The sequence below is a fragment of the Lycium ferocissimum genome, chromosome 12 (assembly GCF_029784015.1).
Source record: "Lycium ferocissimum isolate CSIRO_LF1 chromosome 12, AGI_CSIRO_Lferr_CH_V1, whole genome shotgun sequence".
NCBI lineage: Eukaryota > Viridiplantae > Streptophyta > Magnoliopsida > Solanales > Solanaceae > Lycium > Lycium ferocissimum.
The window spans coordinates 54525259-54547350 of NC_081353.1; the positions used below are offsets into that span (position 1 = coordinate 54525259).

General features: G+C 37.7%; 1 protein-coding gene and 1 long non-coding RNA gene across 6 annotated transcripts; both read left to right on the top strand.

The window, feature by feature from the left end:
- Window positions 1-7007: 7007 nt before the first annotated feature.
- LOC132040960 (uncharacterized) lies at window positions 7008-20816 on the top strand. Of its 5 annotated transcripts, XM_059431659.1 has the most exons (15): window positions 7026-7499; window positions 10882-11278; window positions 11368-11545; window positions 11653-11792; window positions 11869-13060; window positions 13163-13263; window positions 13376-13520; window positions 18030-18098; window positions 18200-18245; window positions 18382-18698; window positions 19187-19266; window positions 19369-19504; window positions 19935-20133; window positions 20261-20343; window positions 20487-20816. In XM_059431659.1, exons 1-15 carry the CDS (start codon window positions 7391-7393, stop codon window positions 20619-20621), a joined length of 3327 nt encoding a protein of 1108 aa, XP_059287642.1. In that variant the 5' UTR covers window positions 7026-7390; the 3' UTR covers window positions 20622-20816. The 5 variants fall into 5 exon arrangements, 3 of the variants coding, with proteins under 3 accessions (XP_059287644.1, XP_059287643.1, XP_059287642.1); XR_009410823.1 differs by lacking the exons at window positions 20261-20343; window positions 20487-20816 and having other exon boundaries at window positions 7010-7499; window positions 18382-18708; window positions 19797-20080; XR_009410822.1 differs by lacking the exons at window positions 20261-20343; window positions 20487-20816 and having other exon boundaries at window positions 7012-7499; window positions 18382-18708; window positions 19935-20074.
- LOC132040965 (uncharacterized) lies at window positions 7506-10314 on the top strand. The gene is made up of 2 exons (XR_009410825.1): window positions 7506-7696; window positions 7791-10314. It is a non-coding gene; the product is annotated as an uncharacterized LOC132040965 (long non-coding RNA).
- Window positions 20817-22092: the final 1276 nt, after the last annotated feature.

The following is a 22092-nucleotide window of genomic DNA, read 5'->3' on the forward strand; positions in this document are numbered from 1 at the left end:
AACTGTGGATTACACGGCCACTTCCACGGACCATACAATGTTCCCCGGACCATGAAAGTTTCCGTGGAAGTCCCGACGAGAATAAGTTCTGATTATATAAGTGTGTTCCCACTTCATTTATTTCATTTTCCCACATTTCTTCATCTCTCTCAAGAACTCTAGAAGGTTCCATACACTTCACCCACAAGAATTCAAAGGAAATTGATGATCAACTTCATCAAACCAACAAGAATCAAGATTGTGAAACACATTAAAGTTATCTAAGTCAAGAAATTCCAAGAGAAAGTGAACTAGGGTTTGGTGTAAGAAGAGTATTGTCACTCAAGGCTTGTTCCTACAATATCTAAGGTAAGTTTTATGGTATTTTCATGATGTTTGAAGTATTGTAAAGTTGAAACACTTGGATTGTAGAAGAATATATGAAATGGGTCATAAATGTGGGAATAGTGCCATTGTTGAGTAGTAGTTGGAATGAATCATGAATATGAATATGCTGTGAGTGTAAATAGGTTATGAATGACATCTAGAACATGGAATAAGTATTGTATGTGAAGAAACATAATAGTGAACTATGACCATGATTATGGAGAATTGAAGTGAAATCGTGAAATGTGAATAAAGTAAATGAATGATAATTGTTGTTTATGATATTGTGATTGTTGTTGTGAATATTTGGGAGTTGATATGGAATATGGAGGAAGTCGTATAAACAAAGGAAATGCTACTCAATTTTCCCTAGCTTTAGTAAGCGCGTCCTTGTAATTATTTAGCTAATGTCGATACGAATTCTCTTGAAGGTAGAACGTGTGCATTAAAGGAGAACGAGCAAGCGATAGAATAATTAAACGACAAAGGTATGTGAGCCTAGTCCTTTCTTCCTAAGGCATGAATCTTATGGCATGAATTTCCTCCTTCTTCATGAATTTCCTATCTTCAATAAAACTAAGAGTCCTTGTTCATGAGAAGCTATATGAGATAAGAGATACGTTATGAGTACGATAATGATGATGATAAGCTTAAGTTTAAAGATTCTAGAGTCCCTGATATGATGTTTTTAGAAAGCTGATGACGTTGATTATTATATACACTCACCTTATGCTAGTTCCTTCAAGATGAGGCAGAATGTTTATGAATGCTCCATAATGGAATCGGGGGTTCACGACCTTATGTCACCCCGATAAAGTATAGTTGTCTCTGAGTTTCTATGCATGCATTATTTCTTTATGATTCACAGTCAGTTACAAATTGCTTCTCATTTGATGCCTCCTCATTTCATTGATGTTTCATTATTGTTGATGCCTTGCATACTCAGTACAATGTTCGTACTGACGTCCGTTTTCTTTGGACGCTGTGTTCATGCCCACAGGTAGACAGGGAGGTGATCTAGACTCGTAGGAGCTACTAGCTGATTTGAGAGCACTCCATTTTCCGGAAGTGCCATTGATTATTCTTTTGGTACATATGTCTATATTCATGTTTGGGCATGACGGGGTCCTGTCCCGTCCCTATGTCTAGCACTCCAGTAGAGGCTCGTAGATACGCAGTGTGGGTAGTATGGTCTCACAAGTTTCTCATATGTATATACATGTATTTATATATTATTTTGATAGCCTAAAGGGCTTATGTTTATAAAGTAAATATGTTTCAAATGAAATAGTTTTCTATGATTATGAGTATAAGATATATGAATGGAAGCAGATGAGTAATAGAATGAGTGGTGCTCGGTGGATAGCCCCGGGTGCCCGTCATGGCCCTAGTCGGGTCATGACACTTAACAAGTTTGCACACTTTCCTTTCTTTACCAGGAACCACGAAACCCTCAGGTTGTTCCATGTAAATTTCTTCATCCAATTCTCCATTTAAGAAAGTTGTCTTGACATCCATTTGATGGATTTCAAGACCATATACGACCGCCAGTGCCACTAACACCCGAATAGATGTTATCCTTGTTACTGGAGAGTATGTGTCAAAGTAATCAAGGCCTTCTTTTTGTTTATAACCTTTGACCACAAGTTTTGCCTTATATTTGTCAATAGTGCCATCAACTTTCATTTTCCTTTTAAAGATCCATTTTAATCCTAGAGGTTTATTTCCAGAAGGAAGATCAACCAATTCCCATGTATGGTTGTTCAAAATTGATTCAATCTCACTATTGACTGCCTCTTTCCAAAATGCTGAATCAGAAGAAGACATCGCTACTTTAAATGTTTAAGGCTCATTTTCCAGCAAGAATGTCACAAAATCTGATCCAAAGGAAGTAGATGTCTTTTGCCGTTTGCTACGCCTTGGATCCTCTTCACTTGGTATACTTTCCTTTGGTTCTTCCCGCGGCCGTTTAGATCTTTCACTTGACGACTCACATTCTGTTTTATATGGATAAATGTCTTCAAAGAATTCAGCATTATCTGATTCAATTACCGTATTAACATGAATTTCGAGATTGTCCGATTTGTGAACCAAAAACTGACAAGCTTTGCTGTTTGTAGCATAGCCAACAAAAACACAATCCACAGTTTTTGGTCCGATTTTTGCCCTTTTGGGTAAAGGAACTTGGACCTTTGTTAAACACCCCCACACTTTGAAATATTTCAAGTTGGGTTTTCTTCCTTTCCATAGTTCATATGGAATAGATTGTGTTTTGCTGTGGGGCACCCTATTTAGTATTCGGTTAGCTGTAAGGATAGCTTCCCACAAGCTTCCGCAGAAAACCGGAACTTATTAATAAAGCATTCATCATTTCCTTTAATGTTCGGTTTTTCCTTTCCACAATTCCATTTGATTGTGTGTGTGTAGAAGCGTAGTTTGATGAATAATGTCATATTCTAAACATATCTCTGCAAAAGAAGATTCGTATTCTCCACCCCTATCACTTGTAATCATTTTTATCTTTTTATTCAATTGATTTTCCACTTCGTTCTTGTATTGCTTAAATGCGTCAATTGCTTCATCCTTACAATTAAGCAAATACACATAACAATATCGAGTGCAATCATCAATAAAAGTTATAAAATACTTTTTCCCACTGCGAGATGGTATTGACTTCATTTCACATATATCTGTGTGGATTAAGTCTAAAGGATTTGAACTCCTATCAATAGACTTATATGGATGCTTAACAAACTTAGATTCAACACATATTTGACATTTTGATATATTACACTCGAATTTAGGCAATACTTCTAAATTAATCAACTTCCACAAGGTTTTGTAATTGACATGTCCTAAACGAACATGTCATAAATCATTTGACTCCAATAAATAAGAAGAAGCTAGAACTTTATTAATATCGTCAAAGAACCATTACATTTAGTTTGAAAAGTGCTTCTGAGGTAGCCCTTTCCAACGTACATTTCGTTTTTGCTAATAACTACTCTCTCAGATACATAAACACATTTGAACCCATTCTTAACAAGTAGGGAAGTAGAAACTAAATTCTTCCCAATAGTAGAAACATGAAGAACGTTGTTGAGCGTCACCGCCTTGCCGGAAGTCATCTTCAGGAATATCTTCCTATAACCCTCAATCTTGGTTGTTGCAGTATTTCCCATGGAAAGCTCTTCTTCGGGACCAGCAATGGAGTAAGTAGCAAATGCTTCTTTGACAAAGACAAACATGTCGAGTGGCTCCAGAGTCAATCCACCACTCCTTCGGATTTCCAACTAAGTTACATTCCGAGAGCATTGCACACAGATCATCAATGTCATCATTCTTCTCCACCATGTTGGTTTGTCCCTTTTTCTTGTCCTTTTTTGGGAGACGACAATTTGGGATTTGTGGCTAGATTTCCCATAATTATAGCAGTTGCCCTTGAATTTTTTCTTGTTCTGCTCCTTACTCTTTTCAAAAGGCTTCTTCCTTTTCTTATTCTTTGGAGCAGCTTCTTTAACGATGTTCGCTCCCATAATCGTTGAATTTCCACACAACTTCTTTTCAACAACTTTATTATCTTCCTCAATCTTCAAGCGAATCACAAGATCTTCCAGCAGCATTTCCTTACGCTTGTGTTTCAGATAGTTCTTGAAGTCTCTCCATGAAGGAGGCAACTTCTCAATCACAGCAACAACTCGAAATGCCTCGTTGATCACCATACCTTCAAAGAATAAGGTCATGGATAAGGACTTGGAGTTTTTGAACTTGGGTTCCAACAGTTTTACTAACTGTCGTCTTGTAGTCAAGAAATTTGGCAACCACAAAATTTTTCAAGCATGCATCTTCAGTTTTATACTTCTTTTCGAGTGCAACCCATAATTCTTTTGAAGTTTTGGCAGAACTGTAGACATTAGACAGATCATCGTCTAATGCACTAAGGATGTATCCTTTGCATAAAAAATCTGCATGCTTCCGAGCCTCAGTAATCATAAAGCGCTAGTTTTCAGGCATTCCTTCTTCAGTAACAGGAGGATTTTCGTTTGTGAACTTCTGCATGCCTAGAGTGGTCAGCCAGAAAATCCAATGATCTAGTTTCCACTGCTACTTCTTATTACACCACCAATCCCAGTGTTTCCCTGATCCAAATTCAAATTGAAATCCGAAGCCGAGCCGAGCGACAACGACGGCGCGAGAGGAGACCCTCTTCTTAACCCTTTAGCAACAAGAAAGAGTGCTTCTACTTTTAACTAGGAGAACTTTTCTTTCTACCACCTATGAGGGACAAATGCTTATTTTATAAAGCAAGAGGGAACAACTCATTTTCCCTCTACTTCTTTTCCCTCCATTTCCCATTCAACTTATCAATTAAACCCAACAATCCCCCATATGAATGGGGAATGGCTATAAGATAAAGGAATGCAGGGACAAGTGTGTGATATACAAGCGAAGATTAATTGCTTCTGGATAAGTAGGTTTCCCTTTGAACTTTTCGTAGTGAACTTATGTCAGATATACTCGATCAATTGGAAGATGTGATATCTTTGAACCGTCGAACTTTGTTCTTTACCTAGACAACATAAGTCACATAATTAATCCTCAACCGTCTATGGTTCTCACGGTTGTGTTCGTTTCAGCCATGAACACCGCCTGGTTTCGTGAATGCATAGAGAATGGGCCATGCCGACGCCGAGCCGAGCGACGACGACGGCGCGAGGGGAGACCCTCTTCTTAACCCTTTAGCAACAAGAAGGAGTGCTTCTACTTTTAAGTAGGAGAACTTTTCTTTCCACCACCTATGAGGGACAAATGTATTTTATAAAGCAGGAGGGAACAACTCATTTTCCCTCCACTTCTTTTCCCTCCATTTCTTTTCCCTCCATTTCCCATTCAATCTATCAATTAAACCCAACACATGTCTCACTGCTGGGCTCTAAATCTCTCCATCAAGTATCTGCGTTCATAAATTAGAGCGTTGTAAGAGTCATGGCCATGCTCTAACGTACCAATTACCTCAGATGAGTCGCATTCTACTTTTATTGGCATTAAGTCTTGATCATAGGCTAGCGTCAGACCCTGTAATAAAGCTGTTAATTCTGCAAGTAAGCAAGATGTATTAGGTAATCCCTTAGAAAATCCAATGATCTAGTTTCCACTGCTACTTCTTATTACACCACCAATCCCAGTGTTGTTCTGATAGCAGCCATCAATCAGTGTTAAGCTTATAGAGTCCCCTTTCAGAAGGATTCCACTTAATGTTTATGATGGTTTTGTTTTTAACATGGGGTGATTGCCAATTAACATAGGGTATTCCAGGGCTACGTCGAGAGTGTTATTGAAGTTGACATAGTTGCTCAATGCTCAAGTTATTAAACTGGTTTTTGTTTCTGTTGAGCCAAATGCTCCAGAGATAGAAAGGAATAAGGTCTCTCCAGTTGATGAGGTGGTTAAAGGGCTTGTTCTTGGTGTTGTCCCAGGCAATCAACCAGTTGTGAGGGTAAAAAAAAAGACTATGTTTTCACTGCTGTCAGTAGAGGCTTTGCTGTAAACTTCCTCCCAAAAGTACCAACCTCTAAGAGCTTGCTTCGAAATTTGAGAAAGAGTTCTTGCAATAAAAAAAAGTAAAATTTCAAAAATACTTTTTTTAACCAAATTAAATAGCTTCTCCCTTTTTGACAAAAAGTTGGGCACTAACATTTCTCTCTCTCTATTTCTTATGAAAATTTTAAGTCTCAGTTTGTCTGGTAATAAAAAAAAGTAAAATAACTTTTGAATCTTGTGATATTAAATTAAATAGTGTATGATATACTAAATATACTCTTTGAATCTTTTGATTTTAAAATTAACAGATTCTCAATGATAAATAAAAATATTAAAATTTACAACTTACTGCATACTTCTGAGTTTTACACAGAAAGATAAATTAAAATAATTTACAAACTAAAAAGTAAAGTGAGAAAAATAAGTCGGAGTAACAAAGCAAACTAAAAGAAAAGTGAAAAAGATAAATTTAATTCGGGAAAGGATTATTTTTGGAAAACTTTTTTATATATTTTTTTTATTTTGGGCAAAACCTCTTCCTCATATCTTTGAAGCAAATGCCACGTAAATAAATGAACATCTACCGCATTTAAACTTTGATTACGACAGACACCTACTACTAATCCACGTTTAACATTTCGCACACAGAGCAAGTGACAACATCCACTTCAATACAGCAATTATATACATTTCCAAACTTTATCCCACACTGATATTTTCAATTTCATATATCACTTTCCATTCTGTTAACTTTTTCACCAATTCAATTTCATCATATTGACAATTGCAATTCATCAAAGTTACAGAAATTCCACAGCATGATTCACATAGCCAACTTCAACTAGTTAGTTTGTGACTCAGTCACGGTTATTATTGTCAGGGGCGGAGCCGGGAGGGGGCAAGGTTCATCCAAAATCGGTCCGTCAAAAAATTACACATTATACACAAGATTAAAATTATTTTTTATGCTTATATATTCCCTCTGTCCCAATTTAATACGTTACCTTTTTTTTTTAATCTATCCCAAAAAAAGTATCTGTTTCTATATTTAGTACTCCCTCGATCCCAAAAAGATTGGCAATTTTCGCTTTTTGAGAGTCAAACGAGTTGTTCTTTGACCGTAATTTTTTCATATGTCTTTTAAATATTTTAAATTATTAATTACGATGTCTTATAATACTTTTTACGTAATTCACGTAAATTTTATTTTGAAAAATTAAAGATTTTTTTAAATTCCAACATTTTAGGCGATAAGTTTAGAGGAATTGCGGATGTTTAATTTAAGATCAAAAATTTAAAAATCCCCCTTTATTTTTAATCTCCTTGTCTAGTCAATCGACACTTAAATTGCCATGGAGGGAGTACATATGTTGAATTATGTTTACTTTTTCATAGTTTGAACCAAATTTACTATAATTGTGTCTGTTTGTGAATTAGATGATGATAATTGTGTGAAGGATTTGATTTGAAAGAGGTTGTAAAAATGAGCAGCGAAAGGCAGGCAGTGAGTGTTGGAGACCTGGTTGAGGAAGCTAAAAAACGAGTTGTTTTGTTGATCATATGCGCTATTGGCCTCTCCTATCTCATGTCTCGTCAGTGTTACATTCCCCAGCTCTTTTTGATCAATTTTCTTTTACTACCATCAATTTTGAGATAATGGTCACCTGGAACTCTCACTTTTTTGCGAGTTTCACACTTCAACTATTAGTTGTTCCCTGAACTATCACCATCTATGTTTAAAACACATCTAGTTGAGTAGGTGATGATAGGTTTGGTAGGAAATATTGAGGTGTGTTTCAATATATACCAAAATCGAGCTGTGTTTTTTAAAACATAGATGGTGATCGTTCAGGTAGAAAAAAGGAACAACTGGTAGTTATCAGCTGGGGTATGAAACTCGAAAAAAAATGATAGTTTAGGTGTGTTTTTGATAACTAACTCATGAATTTTTCTTTACATGTCTAAATCAGCTATGAATTGAAATTGTCTAATCAACAATTTGCCCATGTGAATTCGTGTGTTTTGCTGGTTTACCCGTGCATGAAGTTTACCGCACTAATTAGGATAAAGGGGAGAATGGGCATTTATTGTTAATTGTACACATCTTCCCTCTGCATTTCCACAAAGAATGTTGTTTTTATGCTTTGTGACCATACTAATAGGTAATAACCATGCACAGTTCAACGATTTAGGGGTTTAGAATGTGGTTCAGTGGTAAAACCAAGAGGAGGAAGGGGCTTTCGTTGTGGTCTCTCCCACTGGCTAATTGCAGAGGCGGAGCCAGTAATTCAACTTTATGGGTTCTTGATTTTAAAATGAAGACTTCAATTGATAATAACTGCGTTCTAAACTTGATATTTGTATATATTTAATGAATTTCTTAACACAAATACATTGTTTAAGAAAAAGCTACTGCATCAGGTCGAACCCGTATCTGGGCTTCTAGCTCCGCCACTGGCTAGTTATGATGCTGATCCGGGGACCTATCTAATGTAGATGTCCTTGACATAGGGAATTGGTTGATCTTGTAAAGTGGAGTTTGATCAGGACCGTAATAATGGATGCGAAGTATGTAACTGTAGAGTGGCTTATTTAGTCCTCCTCTCCTCTTGAATTTACTCAATTGCACTGCTGATTCCCTGTATCTTGAACTATGCTTCAAGTAACCTCACAAATTCTTTGCTTTCCATTCAACTACTCCAGCAAAAAGAGAAAAGTGAAGCTTCTTTAGTGGCTCGAATGTGCTACAAATTGAGCTCACGCAACTCTAAAAGCCCAAGGACCAGAGGGGTGACTGCTGAAACTTACTATGAAATGACAATTTAGGGTCACTTTAATGGAGAACTTCCTTGAAGCCTTTATAAACTAGCTAACTCATTAGGAGGAAAGAGTTACTAAAATGTAGATGTTGCAAACTTGGTAAACCAACGAAGGAGAATGAAAAAGCACTGCTGCTCAAGTATATTGACCTGTGTCGCATCTGTTGATCACACAGGTTTATTCATTCAAAATGTGATCAACTTCTGACTAGTGCATCTTGCTGTGTGCCGATTGTTGATTCAGATAAAGACGATTTCTGTCAAAATGTCCTGCATGCTGAGGAAAGTATTAGGGATCCATGCATGTTGACAGAAAGAATTTAAGAGTTCTTTCTTCACTAGAAAGATTATTGTGCAAAAAATGAAGTAGTTGGGAGAAACGTCCAGATCCCATGTATCATTCCCTTTTCTTTTTGATTAGTCTAGAAATCTAATCTGTTTACAGTGCAAGAACATCTACCAGATAGCCGTGAATTTCAAAAAAAATTCTTTGTTTGTCTCTCCCCTCCTTCAGTAAGCACTAGTGATCATTTTCACGACCCATTTGGAAAATGTATGGAATCACTGAAGCAGAACGCTAGTTTATGAAATTCATTTGTTCATGGAGAGAAATATTTTCTGTTTCTCTAACATGCAATTTTTAATAGAAAGATAGATACTGTTCCGTTTGTTCTTGATTTGCGCTAGACCATGTATAGATACTGTTGATGCTTATGTTAAGATCTGGTACTTCTGCTGTCATAGATTTTGACCCTATTGGAGAAAACAGATACTGAAAAAAATAAAAGTTACAAAAACATGTATGGAGTTTGGTAAATTTGTGCAAAACTGTATTGTACTTGTATTTGTTTACACAATAATCTGAGGTTTGGGATGCCAAATATTGCCCATTTAGGATAAGGAAAAAATAGATCTGGAAGGAAAACAAGAAAAATAGGTCAATTAATTGATTGTTATTTTCAAAAGGTAGTTGGGTACACCAATAAGAAAAAAAGGTTGTTGGATACTTCTTATCTGAACAGCTAAAAACTTTCTTATCCGGGTCTATACACCATCAGATTCCCAAAATGTAGCAAACCTTCAGAAATGCAAACACAGTTGCCAACTCAGGATTCTACTTTAGAATTCAGTATCTCAACCTCATGATTCAGGAGTAGGAGAACTGCTTAATACATTCTGAACAAGCTTTTAGATAATAGTATAATCAACTTTCACATGAACCAGTAAGGCTGTGAGCTAGTTTCCAAATTTTAAAGCTCATGCAAGAGACCAAAACCTTTGGATGTCAGCAAAACAACCAATCAAATCTTCAAATTCCATGACAAGTGGATCATTGCAAATGTAGAAACATAGCAGATAATTAGTTAATAATAAGCTTGAGAAAAAAAAGTACTTTTGTCACTTAACATGTTTCAATTTGCCATCTGAGAATGACTCTTGAGAGAAGAAAGTATCCATCACCTGAATAAGAGGTTGGAGATAGAGAGGATGAAACTTTAGAATAATAGACCACAATGCAATGAAAAATTGTTTCCAGACTGCAGTAAGTCCCATTTTTACCAGGGCGGGAAAATTCCAAAAAGTTGGGTGAATAAAAGAAGAGAAAAACAATAATACTAGCAATAAAAAGTTCCAAAAGACTGGAAGTAATTATGTGGTAATTATTCTTGTGGAAATTGGCATTATGCATAGGATTGAAGGATTTGATCCTTCTTTTGTGCACAGAGAAACCATTATATTGAAGCATTTCTGTAGTTGTGATGGGCATTCTTCTTGGGGTTGAGTATGATGCTGTAATCTACTTCGTCGTAGTGGAACAATAGTTCATGCCATTACTGCGCTTATCTGCTTCAAGTGTTTCCTATTATAAAGTTTCTTGTATTGCGGCTGCCCATGTAGGAGTTAAGTCTAAAAACCTACCCTTTTGTATGCCTGTCATGACAAAATTCTTTATTTCTGTAAGCATCTGCATGCATCTTGACAGATACTCTATCTTGTTTATTTTTGTAACTGCAGTTTAATGAAGGCTGAGCATTTGCAATCTGTTGAGCCCAATTTTCGAATTAAACTTACAGTTGACCCTTCTTTAGAACATACTATGACAACAGGCCCTATAAACTTAAACTTCTCATTTTTCCATTGTTTTGCTTTGCAGTGACGAGCTCCTCAGTTTTTGTAAACTTGCCTGCTGCTGCTCTCTTAATTGTTTCCCTTCGTTATCTGTCTCTTGATTTTGATGCGCGGATGAAAGCTGTAACATATAAAGGCAAGTCATCCGTATTGAAAAGCAATTTTCAGAGGAAACATATTGATGCTCCCAAAACAGTGAATGAGAAGTCCACGTGGAGGAAGAAAGTAAATTCACCTGCTGTAGAAGAAGCAATAGATCACTTCACCAGACATATGGTTTCTGAGTGGGTCACAGATCTCTGGTACTCCCGCATAACTTCTGATACACAGGGTCCTGAGGAACTTGTGCAGATCATGAATGGTGTACTAGGGGAAATCTCACGTCGCATGAGAACTATTAATCTTATAGATCTTATCACAAGGTTTAAAATTTTAGTTCCTTGATGTTGCTGAAGATTTCCTCTTTACCTTGTTATTTATCTAAGGAAGTCATTCAACTGAACACATGCAGGGATATTATCAATCTAATACGTACTCACTTGGAGCTGTTTCGTGCAAGCAAAATGAGGATTCAAAAGAAATGGCCAAGATCCTTGACAATTGAAGAGCTAGATGTGGAACTTAAACTGGTGTTGGCTGCAGACGACAAATTACATCCTGCTTTATTTTCTGCAGAGGCTGAGCACAAGGTAATTTCATTTTTTTTATATCTTAACAACTGATAATCAATTGATATCTAGAAGCCCTTTTGGTAGGATGGTTTTGTTTATCTCATACTAATCTTCTTGATCTGCAGGTTCTCCAGCATCTCATGGATGGTCTCATTTCATACACTTTTCAGACAGAGGATGTGCAGTGCTCTTTATTCCGCAACATTGTTAGGGAGCTTCTTGCTTGTGTTGTAGTGCGACCAGTGTTAAATTTAGCTAACCCGAGGTAACGGTTTCCCAGATCTTGATTGTTGTAGTCAAATTTTGTTTCTTCTCTTTATTTGTTCACAAACTTTTGTCAGGTTCATTAACGAGAGGATCGAGTCTCTAGTTGTTTCTGCAAAGAAGGGTGATGAAGATATCACAGCAGTAGAAACAGAACCACAGTCCAGAACAGTTGGATCTGGTAAAATATCAGCAGATCATTTTTCTCGGGTTTTAGATCCTTCTGCTAAGGGTGTAGAACTTGTACAATTAAAAAATGACCAACCTAATGATACTAAGGAGCATGCCATGCACAGTAGGAGTGGAACAGATTTGTTAAAGGACCCTTTGCTTTCGTTTGATACTCGGTCTACTCGTTCTTGGAGTTCTTTGCCATCACAAACCGATGCAGATGATGGAAGAGGTATTCAGAGAAACCACTATGGAGGAGAGTGGGGTGAAATGCTAGATTTGATTTCTCGTAGAAAGACTGAAGCCCTGGCCCCTGAAAATTTAGACAATATATGGACAAAAGGCAGAAACTATAAACGGAAAGAAGAGGCCAATCGAGCATCTGATAGACTCAAAAAAAGTTCATTGGTAAGTGCACCAAAATCGCTGGGACACTCAAAGGAAGCTCAACAAAAAGAGAGTGAGAGACAAAACAGGGTTGGAGCTAAGCATTATGTGAAGGACAATACTCCCACGCCAGGTGATTTGAACAGACCAAGTTATTTGGCAGATTACTTGTATCAAGAGGAAAATGAACATAAGTCAGATGAGGTTGAATCAGAGAGCAGTAATTCTTACACTACTGAAGATGAAGAATCCAGCAGTGTGACGGGTCTTGACTCTCCTGGCACTCAAGTGTGGGGGGTTAAAAATATAAGGAACGTCAATCACATTCATCATCCACTTGAAAATAATGAAGGCCATAAGAGAAGTAAAGGAAAAGCTAGTAAAGCACATGTCCGCTCTAAACACTTAAATAGAGTACTGTCTGGGCGGAAAAGGTCTAGATTAAGCAACCAAACGGAGGATGTGTGGCAAGAGATACAAAGAACCAGCTTCTTACTGGGGGATGGACAAGATATATTAAATTCCAAAGAAAATGTGAAACCGGATGGTTTAAGTGATGACTCTGAGACAGAAATATTCAGTAATATTTCCAATGACATGACTGCATCATCATCTGTCTTGTCAAGAAGCTTTTTGGGGAATCAAAATATGGGTCCTTATTCTGCAAAAGGTTCTATAATTGCTGATTCTTTTTTGAAATTAAGAAGTGAGGTATAAATTTGATTGCTCTCCTTTTTGCCATGTTACTCTTGACTTTCTGGATTACTTGAATGATCTTGGACATCTACAGAATAAGCCTTTTTTCTGTTGCAGGTCCTGAATGCCAATATTGTAAGATGTGGCTCCAAAACTTTTGCTGTTTATTCCATATCTGTTACAGACATGAACAATAATAGTTGGTCTATCAAAAGAAGGTAGACCGATGCGAACTTTCTGCTGTTAGGCATTGTGATGATCACCTTTTTGTAGCGATTATCATCTCAAGAGTCTCTTGCTTCAAATTTAACTTTTGGCTGCTGATTGCAGATTTCGACATTTTGAGGAGCTACACTGGCGTCTTAAGGTGTTTCCAGAGTACAATCTTCATTTACCGCCCAAGCATTACCTCTCTTCAAGTCTGGATGTTCCTGTAATTCGAGAACGGTGCAGATCACTTGACACATATCTGGAGGTGATACTTTAACAGACGGCATGTGAAAGTCCCTTACGTTGCAATCAATATCACTTTCTTCTCTAGATCAGAATGACATCATGTTACACATTTGCTATGATATCTGAATAATGTTGAAACTTATTCTCATTTCTCACACTTATTTTCTCCTTTTCATTATTGTTATACTTTGGGTTTTTATCATAGCACTGTATCTTGGTCTTAAACCGTTAATAGTACTTGGACTTTCATCTCTGCCAAGAATTGTCTTTTATGTTCCTGAGATCAATGAAATACCACTACTAGTTCCAGTGCTATTTTGATGTCATGGTGTAGATTTTTAGCAAGAAGAAAGGGCTTCTTGTATTTCTGAATGAATATACAATCCATAAGAATGGGTACTTATACATGAGTTCTAAGACTAAATAAGGAAAGACAATATTACATAATCTATTCCTAATCATTTACATCAATACAATATATTCCTAAAATAAAGCTATCAATCTTAATCATCAATATCAAATCAACATCTCAATCTTAATCATTAATGCCAAATCAACACTCCCTCAAGTTGGTGCAAAGATGTCGCACATGCCCACTTGCAAACCAAAGTGTATGAAAATTCCGTTTGTTGAGGCCTTTAGTAAACACATCAGCTAGTTGTTTTTCGATGACACGTGGAATAAACTCGAGACACCACCCGTGACTTTTTCTTTGATGAAGTGTCGATCAATTTCAACGTGCTTTGTTCGGTCATCTTTAATTTGGATTTCGAGCTATCTTGATTGCGGCCTTGTTGTCACAATACAAGGAAAGTTTCCTTTTTTCGGACAATCTCAATTCTTCTAGTAACTTTTGTAACCACAAAGTTCGCAAACACTGGGCCATAGCTACGTATTCGCCTCCGCACTTGATCTAGCAACTACACTTTGCTTCGCTTCTCCAGTGACCAAGTTTCCTCCTACGAGTGTACGATGTAACCGGATGTAGACCTTCGTCATCTAAAGATCCGGCCAAATCTGCGTCGGTAAGGCTTATTTGGAGGTGACCATGTACGGAGTAAAGTAGACCTTTTCTGGAGCGGACTTCGGATACCGCAAAATGTGAAAGACGACTTGCGTATGAGGATCTCGAGGATCATGCATAAAGCCCGACTCAGAAGCCGGCGAATAGGCTATGTACGGTCTAGTGTGAGAGAGATAAATGAGTCTTCCAACCAGACCTCGATATCTCTCTTTATCAACCGACTTTCCAACTCCGCTTTGTAGTTTGTGATTGCTTTCAATGGTGATTCTGTTTGGTTTGCAACTTTGTCATACACAAGAGATCCGAGAATATACTTTCTTTGAGAAATAAAGATTCCTCTTTTTGATCTAGCAACGACTTGATTCCCAAAATGCGCAATTTTCCTAGATCCTTGATCTCGAAATTCTGTGCCAACAACTTCCAATCGGGTCATCTCCTCTTTGTCATCTCCTGTCATTACTATGTCGTCAACATAAACTATGAGAAGAGTGAGTTTACCCTTTAAATGTCTTATAAAGGGGTGTGATCCGCATTGCTTTGTTGGTAACCAAAGGAGATCATTGCTTTATAGAATCATCAGAAGCTACAGGAGATTGCTTGATCCGTACAAGGCTTTCTTGGTCTGCGTACCTTTCCTTGACTTTGTTCGGTACAAAACCGGGAGGAATCTCCATGTACACCTCTTCTTCTAAGTCTCCGTGAAGAAATGCATTCTTCGCATCAAGCGTACAAGTCCCGGTCAAGATTAGGCACAAGATAGAAGAATTCTAATAGTATTCATTTTTGCAACGAGGGCAAATGTCTCTTGATAATCCACTCCATAAGTACGGTGAATCCTTTGGCCACCAATCTTGCTTTGAACCTTTCAATGGAACCATCAGCTTTATGTTTTACGGTGAAGACCCGTTTGCAACCAACCACTTCTTGTACGGTGGTGATGCGACAAGTTCCCAAGTCTCGTTCTTTGATAAGGCCTTCATTTCTTCCATCGTAGCTTGCTTCCACTTAGAATGCAAAAGCTTCCCTCCCGATTACGGGGAATAGACACGGAGAAGAAATAGACAAGGCAAAGGCTACATAGGAGGGCGATAAAGAATTATAGGAAACAAAGTTAGATAAGGGTGTTTAGTGCAAGATGCGACTCCTTTCACCTTGAGCGATAGGCAAATCTAACTCGTTAGGAGGTATAGATAACTCACCAGAAGAAGAAGGTTCGGCTTCGGCGGGTTGCGTGATGATTCTTACCTCACTGTTCTCCTTGAGTAAGTTATCAAATCGGCCTATCCAAACGCCCAGACGGTCTCCCAGAATTCTTTCTCCCGATTTCACTTTCTCTTGTAGCGATGGTTTCGACGGTCTCCCCCAATTCTTTCTCAAGCTTTCCCTTGTGACGATGTTTTAACAATAGAACTAGGAAAAACCGTCTCTTATTCCTTATAATTCTCCCCACCGAAGAGGTGATGGTGTAGTGCGAAATAGGGCTCGGATTCACGAAAGGTAACATCCATGCGACGAAAGAATCTCCAGAAGGAGGGTGATAACATATGTACCCTTTTGTGTTGGAGAATACCCATAAAGACACGTTTAAGAGCTACAGGTTCGAGTTTCCCCGAGTTCCTAGCGTGAACAAAGCAAACACGCCCAAATATCTTTGGAGGAACAAGTATAGTCATTTTTACCCTTTAAAAGCTTCTAAAGGACTCGGAAATTAAGAGTTTTAAGTGGCGTTCTATTGATGAGGTGGCGACTACTAGAATGGCATCCCAATGAAGGCTTCGACGATTCATGGTAAACAAAGGGATCTTGCTACTTCTAACAAATGCCTATTTTTTTTCGACAACTTGGGTACATTTTGTGCACTTAGTATAAAGACGACTAGTTTGATGGATTATCCCAAAAAAGACTCCAGTAAGCTCGAAAAGTTTTATCCATGTGATACATTGCCATTGTCGGTTCGAAATATCTTTATCTTAGCCTCAAATGAGTACAAATCATCTTATGAAATGACTTAAAACGGGAGAAAACTTCACTTTTGGCTTTTAACGGATATACCCATGTCATTCTAGTGCAACAATCGATAAAAGTAACAAACCATCGACTACCAGACAAAGAAAGTGTTTGAGTAGGACCCCAGACATCAGAATGAATAGTCGAAAAGGGAATTGTGCTTTTATTGTCACTCAGAGGATAAGAGTTTTTAGTGTGCTTGGCATATTCACGTAAATCACAAGACAATTCAAACTCGGTTCTAGAAAATAAACCGGGGGTATAACTTTTTAAAGCAAAAAAAGATGGGTGTCCCAGTCTATGCCGGCTGTATTATTTCTCGGTTGACATCCTTATTTCTCAAAAAGGCACCCGAGTCTCGAGTTCCATCGATCAAATATAAGCCATCATGCAATCTACCAATCTTAATCTTCTTCCTGTCTGAAGGTCTTCCAAAAACAGAAAGAATGCGACACTACGGTTTAGTTCTTTGGTGATAGCGCTAACGGATAATAGGTTAATAGGAAAATCGGGCACATGAAGAATGGATGATAAGGTAATATCGGTACAAAAGGCCCGAACTGTTCCGGATTAGGGAGCCATGGCTGTTACGACATAATCCTTTGGGACTAGGAGAGTAATTTTGAAGGCCTTTAGAAAAGGCTTTGTGTCTATCGCGCCGAGAATCAATAATCCAACAATTAAGTTGAGCATTAAAAGCAATACTGTTGCACATAATTGGGGCTAGCAACGCTAGAAGAGTCAAGTTTGTTCGAAAGGCGAAGATGTTGAACTTCATCTGTGAGACAAAGTCTCTCCAGAAATAGTGTCACCCATATTATCTGGATGGGAAGGGTTAGAATAGGCCTACGACCCGAGAACTGGAAAAAAAAAATTCCAGAAAAAAATCGCCGGAAAGTTGGCTGCCACGCCGGAATCCTAATTCCGGTGATCGGAAAAAAATCAAAACTGATAGAGATAGGCTCAGAATGTTCCAGCGACAACAGAGAAAAATAATTCAGATTTTTGTGCGGACAGCCACAAAGAGAGAGAAAAACTCGACCTCTTTGATAAAACACGGAACCCTAGTCTTTGCGAGGAAAAACTCACCTCAAAGGCCAATGGCTCTGATACCATGTAGATTTTTAGCAAGAAAAGGGGAACTTCTTGTATTTGAATGAATATACAATCCATAAGAATGGGTACTTATACATGAGTTCTAAGACTAAATAAGGAAAGACAATGTTACATAATCTATTCCTAATCATTTACATCAATACAATATATTCCTAAAATAAAGCTATCAATCTTAATCATCAATATCAAATCAACATCTCAATCTTAATCATTAATGCCAAATCAACACATGGGTTGCCAAGAAAAGTTTCAGTTTAATGAGGAAACTTGGTTTTGGATAATCCTCTAAAAGATCTTGTTCACTTTTTATCTGCTAACTTTTATTTCTGTTCTCTAATATTGTTTTTATTTTTATTTGGAATCTGTTTCTGTGTTCCTCAGAAACTTCTGCTGCTCCCAACCGTTTCCAACTCCATTGAAGTATGGGACTTCCTCAGTGTGGATTCACAGGTTGAAAATATTATCAGTTCACAGTTTTCTGAGTCTGGATAGATTTTAGAACAAACGGAGTTGATTTTACCTTCTTCATTTTTTTTTTTTTTGGTATGCAGACATATAGCTTCTCAAACTCCTTGTCCATAATTGAAACATTACTCGGTGAGTAATTTGAGTTAGCATGATTGTTTTTTTTTTTTTTTTTTTTTGGGGGGGGGGGGGGGGGGGGGGGTGGGGGAAGGTGGGGCTTCGTCCTGTGTGTTAGTCATAAATAATTTTTATGGATACTGGATTTCAGTTGACCTGGATGGCACAGTACGCCATACGAGTAAAGAACCTCCGCGCAGTATAAGCCCTCAAACTGATCCAACTTCAAGGATGGAGCAAGTTCATGCAGAACGTGAATCAATATTCAGGAAAGATTATGTCGCACTCTCTCCTCCAAAAAGACCTCTCAAAGAAACTTTTGAGGATTCAACTAGTGGCAACAAGGTGCATACAAATAGAAAATCAACCCCAAACATGCAGACGACATCAAATTCAGTTGAAACTAACTCACATGCATCACCTGAATCTCTCGTTGCTGCTCCTATTGATCCCACCTTTCCCAGTGAGGTAGTCGCTAGTGAGTTGTCTATTTTGTGAAGCATATATGTTGTTGCACTATTGAATTCTAAAGAATAGGAGCCCGTTTGGATTGGCTTATAAGTTGCTTATAAGCTGTTTTCAGCTTTTTTGAGTGTTTGGCTGGCCAGCTTAAAGTCATTTTGTGCTTAAAATAAGCTCAAAAAAATAATTGGCCCATTTGACTTAGCTTATCTAAAGCAGCTGTAGCTGAAAACAGCTTATAAGCCAAAAAAAATAAGTTAGACTACCCCAACTTATTTTTTTTTAGCTTATAAGCTGCAAACAGCTTATAGGCATAAGCCCATCCAAACAGGCTCTAGATTGCTTGTGATTCATCGATTATGGAAAGATAAGAAGGTTATTTTATTCAAGGATGCTTTAATATTTGATATAATTTCATAGTAATGAGTTGGGAGTGGTTTTATCCTGATTATTGTCTAAAAATGACTCTAACCCTCATTTTTATTTCACTGTAGTGGGTGCCACCAAATTTAAGTGTTCCTATATTAGATCTTGTCGATGTCATTTTTCAGCTCCAAGATGGTGGATGGATCAGGTATATTTACATATGAGACTAACATATTAAGCTGTTGGACTTGATCATAAATGCACTTGTGTCATGGACTACGCTGGACCTGTTGACTTGGGTGCATTTTAGGAGGAAAGCATTCTGGGTGGCTAAACAGGTTTTACAATTGGGAATGGGTGATGCATTTGATGATTGGGTGATTGAGAAAATCCAGCGTCTGCGCAGGGGTTCGGTAGTTGCTGCAGGTATCCAACGTGTTGAGCAGGTAGTATTCAAGTGTCTTAACTTATTTGTTTACTTTTCCAGAAAGAGAGGTGCTAATAACAATTCAATTTGCATGTGGATTTGTAATGATTTTGGGTCACTGGAGAAATGTCATTACCTCTTAACATATTTTAGTTCAAAAAATCCTTCAGTCTTTTTATTCCTTTCTGATCGTGCTTTATGTTCTTAATCCCCCTTTTTTGGGGTGGGGTTGGGGCATATAGTATGTGCTGCCATCAGTCATCATCTAACTTGCTTTATTGATGTATCTTGCACATCCATTCAAATGAAAGAGGTGGTGCATGCTTCTTTAAAATCATTTTAAAGCAGTTTTCGATGACTCGAGACACCCAAGGGCCAAGATTATGTGAGAGTAACATCCTATCAATGTTGGACTTAATGCCAGTTTTAAGTCTTTGTGCTCCATGTAGATTCTCTGGCCGGAGGGTATATTCATCACAAAGCGCCCAGCACGTCAACGTCCTGCACCCTCTCCATCCCCTAATTCTCCTCAGGGCCAACCTCCCACTCCATTATCTTCACCTAGGCTGGAGGATTCACAGAAGCTGGATGACATGCAGCAGCAGGAACCAGAGCGACGTGCAAAACTTGTCTATGAGCTAATGATTGGTCGGTTCTTTTACCATATTATGTTGGATATATGCATTCCAACTCTTTATCATTTTCTTTTTGCCTACTTGCAGTTGTTCCCTTTTTTTTTAATCTGCAATTTTTTGACTCCTATTATCATTTGCAGATAAGGCACCAGCTGCTGTTGTAGGACTTGTTGGTCACAAGGAATATGAACAATGTGCAAAGGATCTTTATTACTTCATCCAGGTGATCACTATGTCTGTGCATTTAGGAAACTATTTTTATGATTGATAGCCTTTTAAATTCTTCCATTTCATCCGTCTTAGTTTCTGGTTTTGACCTCTTCTAAGTAACAACTAACTGAGGGACTTTTTTTTCCCCTTGTATAGTCATCTGTGTGTATGAAGCAGTTAGTCCTTGATCTTCTTGAACTGCTACTGTTGTCCGCGTTCCCGGAGCTGACTTCTGTATTTAACGCACTGCATGAGGAGAAGGGGAAGTTTGGAAAACTCAAAATAGATTAGGTGGACCGATTTCCCAAAAGTTGGTTATACAATTTTAAAGAAAATTGTCAACATGGTTTTGATTCTTTTTTGGTTAATCAGTGTAAAGGTTTTGTATTGTTAATCAGTGTAAATGTTTTGTTCAAGGATTGTACCACGGACTTGTGTGTAAGATTCTTCTTTCTCCTTTCTTTGGAATATGTTCATTTTGTCAAATTGGGCCAAGTATGTAATCACATTTTGAAATATTGTAAAAGTTTGGAATATAAGCACAACATATTAACATATTGATTGAAAAGACTTAGTTTTATCGCAAGGAAGATTGAAAGCCTTACACTGCTCGAGTTTAGTGAAGTTAGGAAAGTCCTATAAGTGATAGGTCGTGGTTTTTGCCTCTCTTGAGCAGAGGCGGATTCAGGATTTAAACTCTATGGGTTCAATCTTAAGATTCTTAGTGTAAACCCGTAGTATTTTAAAAGTTATAAAAGTTATGGGTTCATGTCTAGTATTTATTGCAGTTTTAATAAATTTTTAAACATAAATTTATGTTCCGCGTCGAAAGTTAGGAGTTCAATGGAATCCCCACCTAGCAAGCTAGATCCGCCACTACTCTTGAGGAGTTTTCTAAAAAGTGGTATCAAAGCTATTAAGTTCACTAATATCATTGGGTGTTGAGGGGAAGAATGACTGGACTTTCAAACGTTCTGGTGAAGAATTGAACTTCTATTTACAAATTATTGGCCCTGAAGATACCCAACTTGCCACTCCCTCTGGGAAAAAATGTATCCCTCTGTAAATGATTCAACGAATAGCTTCATCTTATCATTTTACAGTCGTTGGACACATCGACAAGACTACTTATTGCTTTAATAGCACTTGACCCTTTGGGGACATCCGAGCAAATCGAAAAATGGTCCAGTTATTTCTTGATAAAACAAAATAGCTCTAAATTCATTTATGAGGAAATCTGACACCAATTCCCTGTGTTGTGGTTCCCTATGCATTACCAAATCAAATTTTAGTCATGCCTCTACTTAGTTGCTAAATTGCCACACTGGTTATGCCCCATTTAGGCCATTGTGGCCAAAATAATGTGGCAAAAAGACCTTATTGTACTTTTATTAGAACTCCAAACTGGTTAAGTTATTGGCCCCGTGTTGATCTCAAATTCACTTGCCAACCACACAGCCCCCTCTTTGGCTTCAACTCAGAATGGTAAACTGCAGACAGCCTTAAAACATCCCAAAACAGACTGACCACTGGTAGACGACTGAATCTAAAAATTTAAGACATGCACAAAACTTGTTAAATGCATAGTAACATAGAACCGGAGGTTGGAATTACGTTATAGTGAGTCACATGTCACAAAAATTAACGACAAATTGAATTATTGATGGGCAAAGGCACCACAATACATGTCATTATATTTGAAAGGAGCAAGTGCCCAATACTAATTCATTGAGTCACCATAGAAACAAGCCAAAAGTTAACA

What these genes read in the sequence shown, in the direction of transcription:
- LOC132040960 (XM_059431659.1), top strand. Translation starts at nt 7,391, where the DNA reads ATGAGCAGCGAAAGGCAGGCAGTGAGTGTTGGAGACCTGGTTGAGGAA. An exon ending in CCTCTCCTATCTCATGTCTC is followed by an intron (nt 7,500 to 10,881) that starts GTCAGTGTTACA and finishes TTTGCTTTGCAG; the next exon opens with TGACGAGCTCCTCAGTTTTT. An exon ending in CACTTGACACATATCTGGAG is followed by an intron (nt 13,521 to 18,029) that starts GTGATACTTTAA and finishes TGTGTTCCTCAG; the next exon opens with AAACTTCTGCTGCTCCCAAC.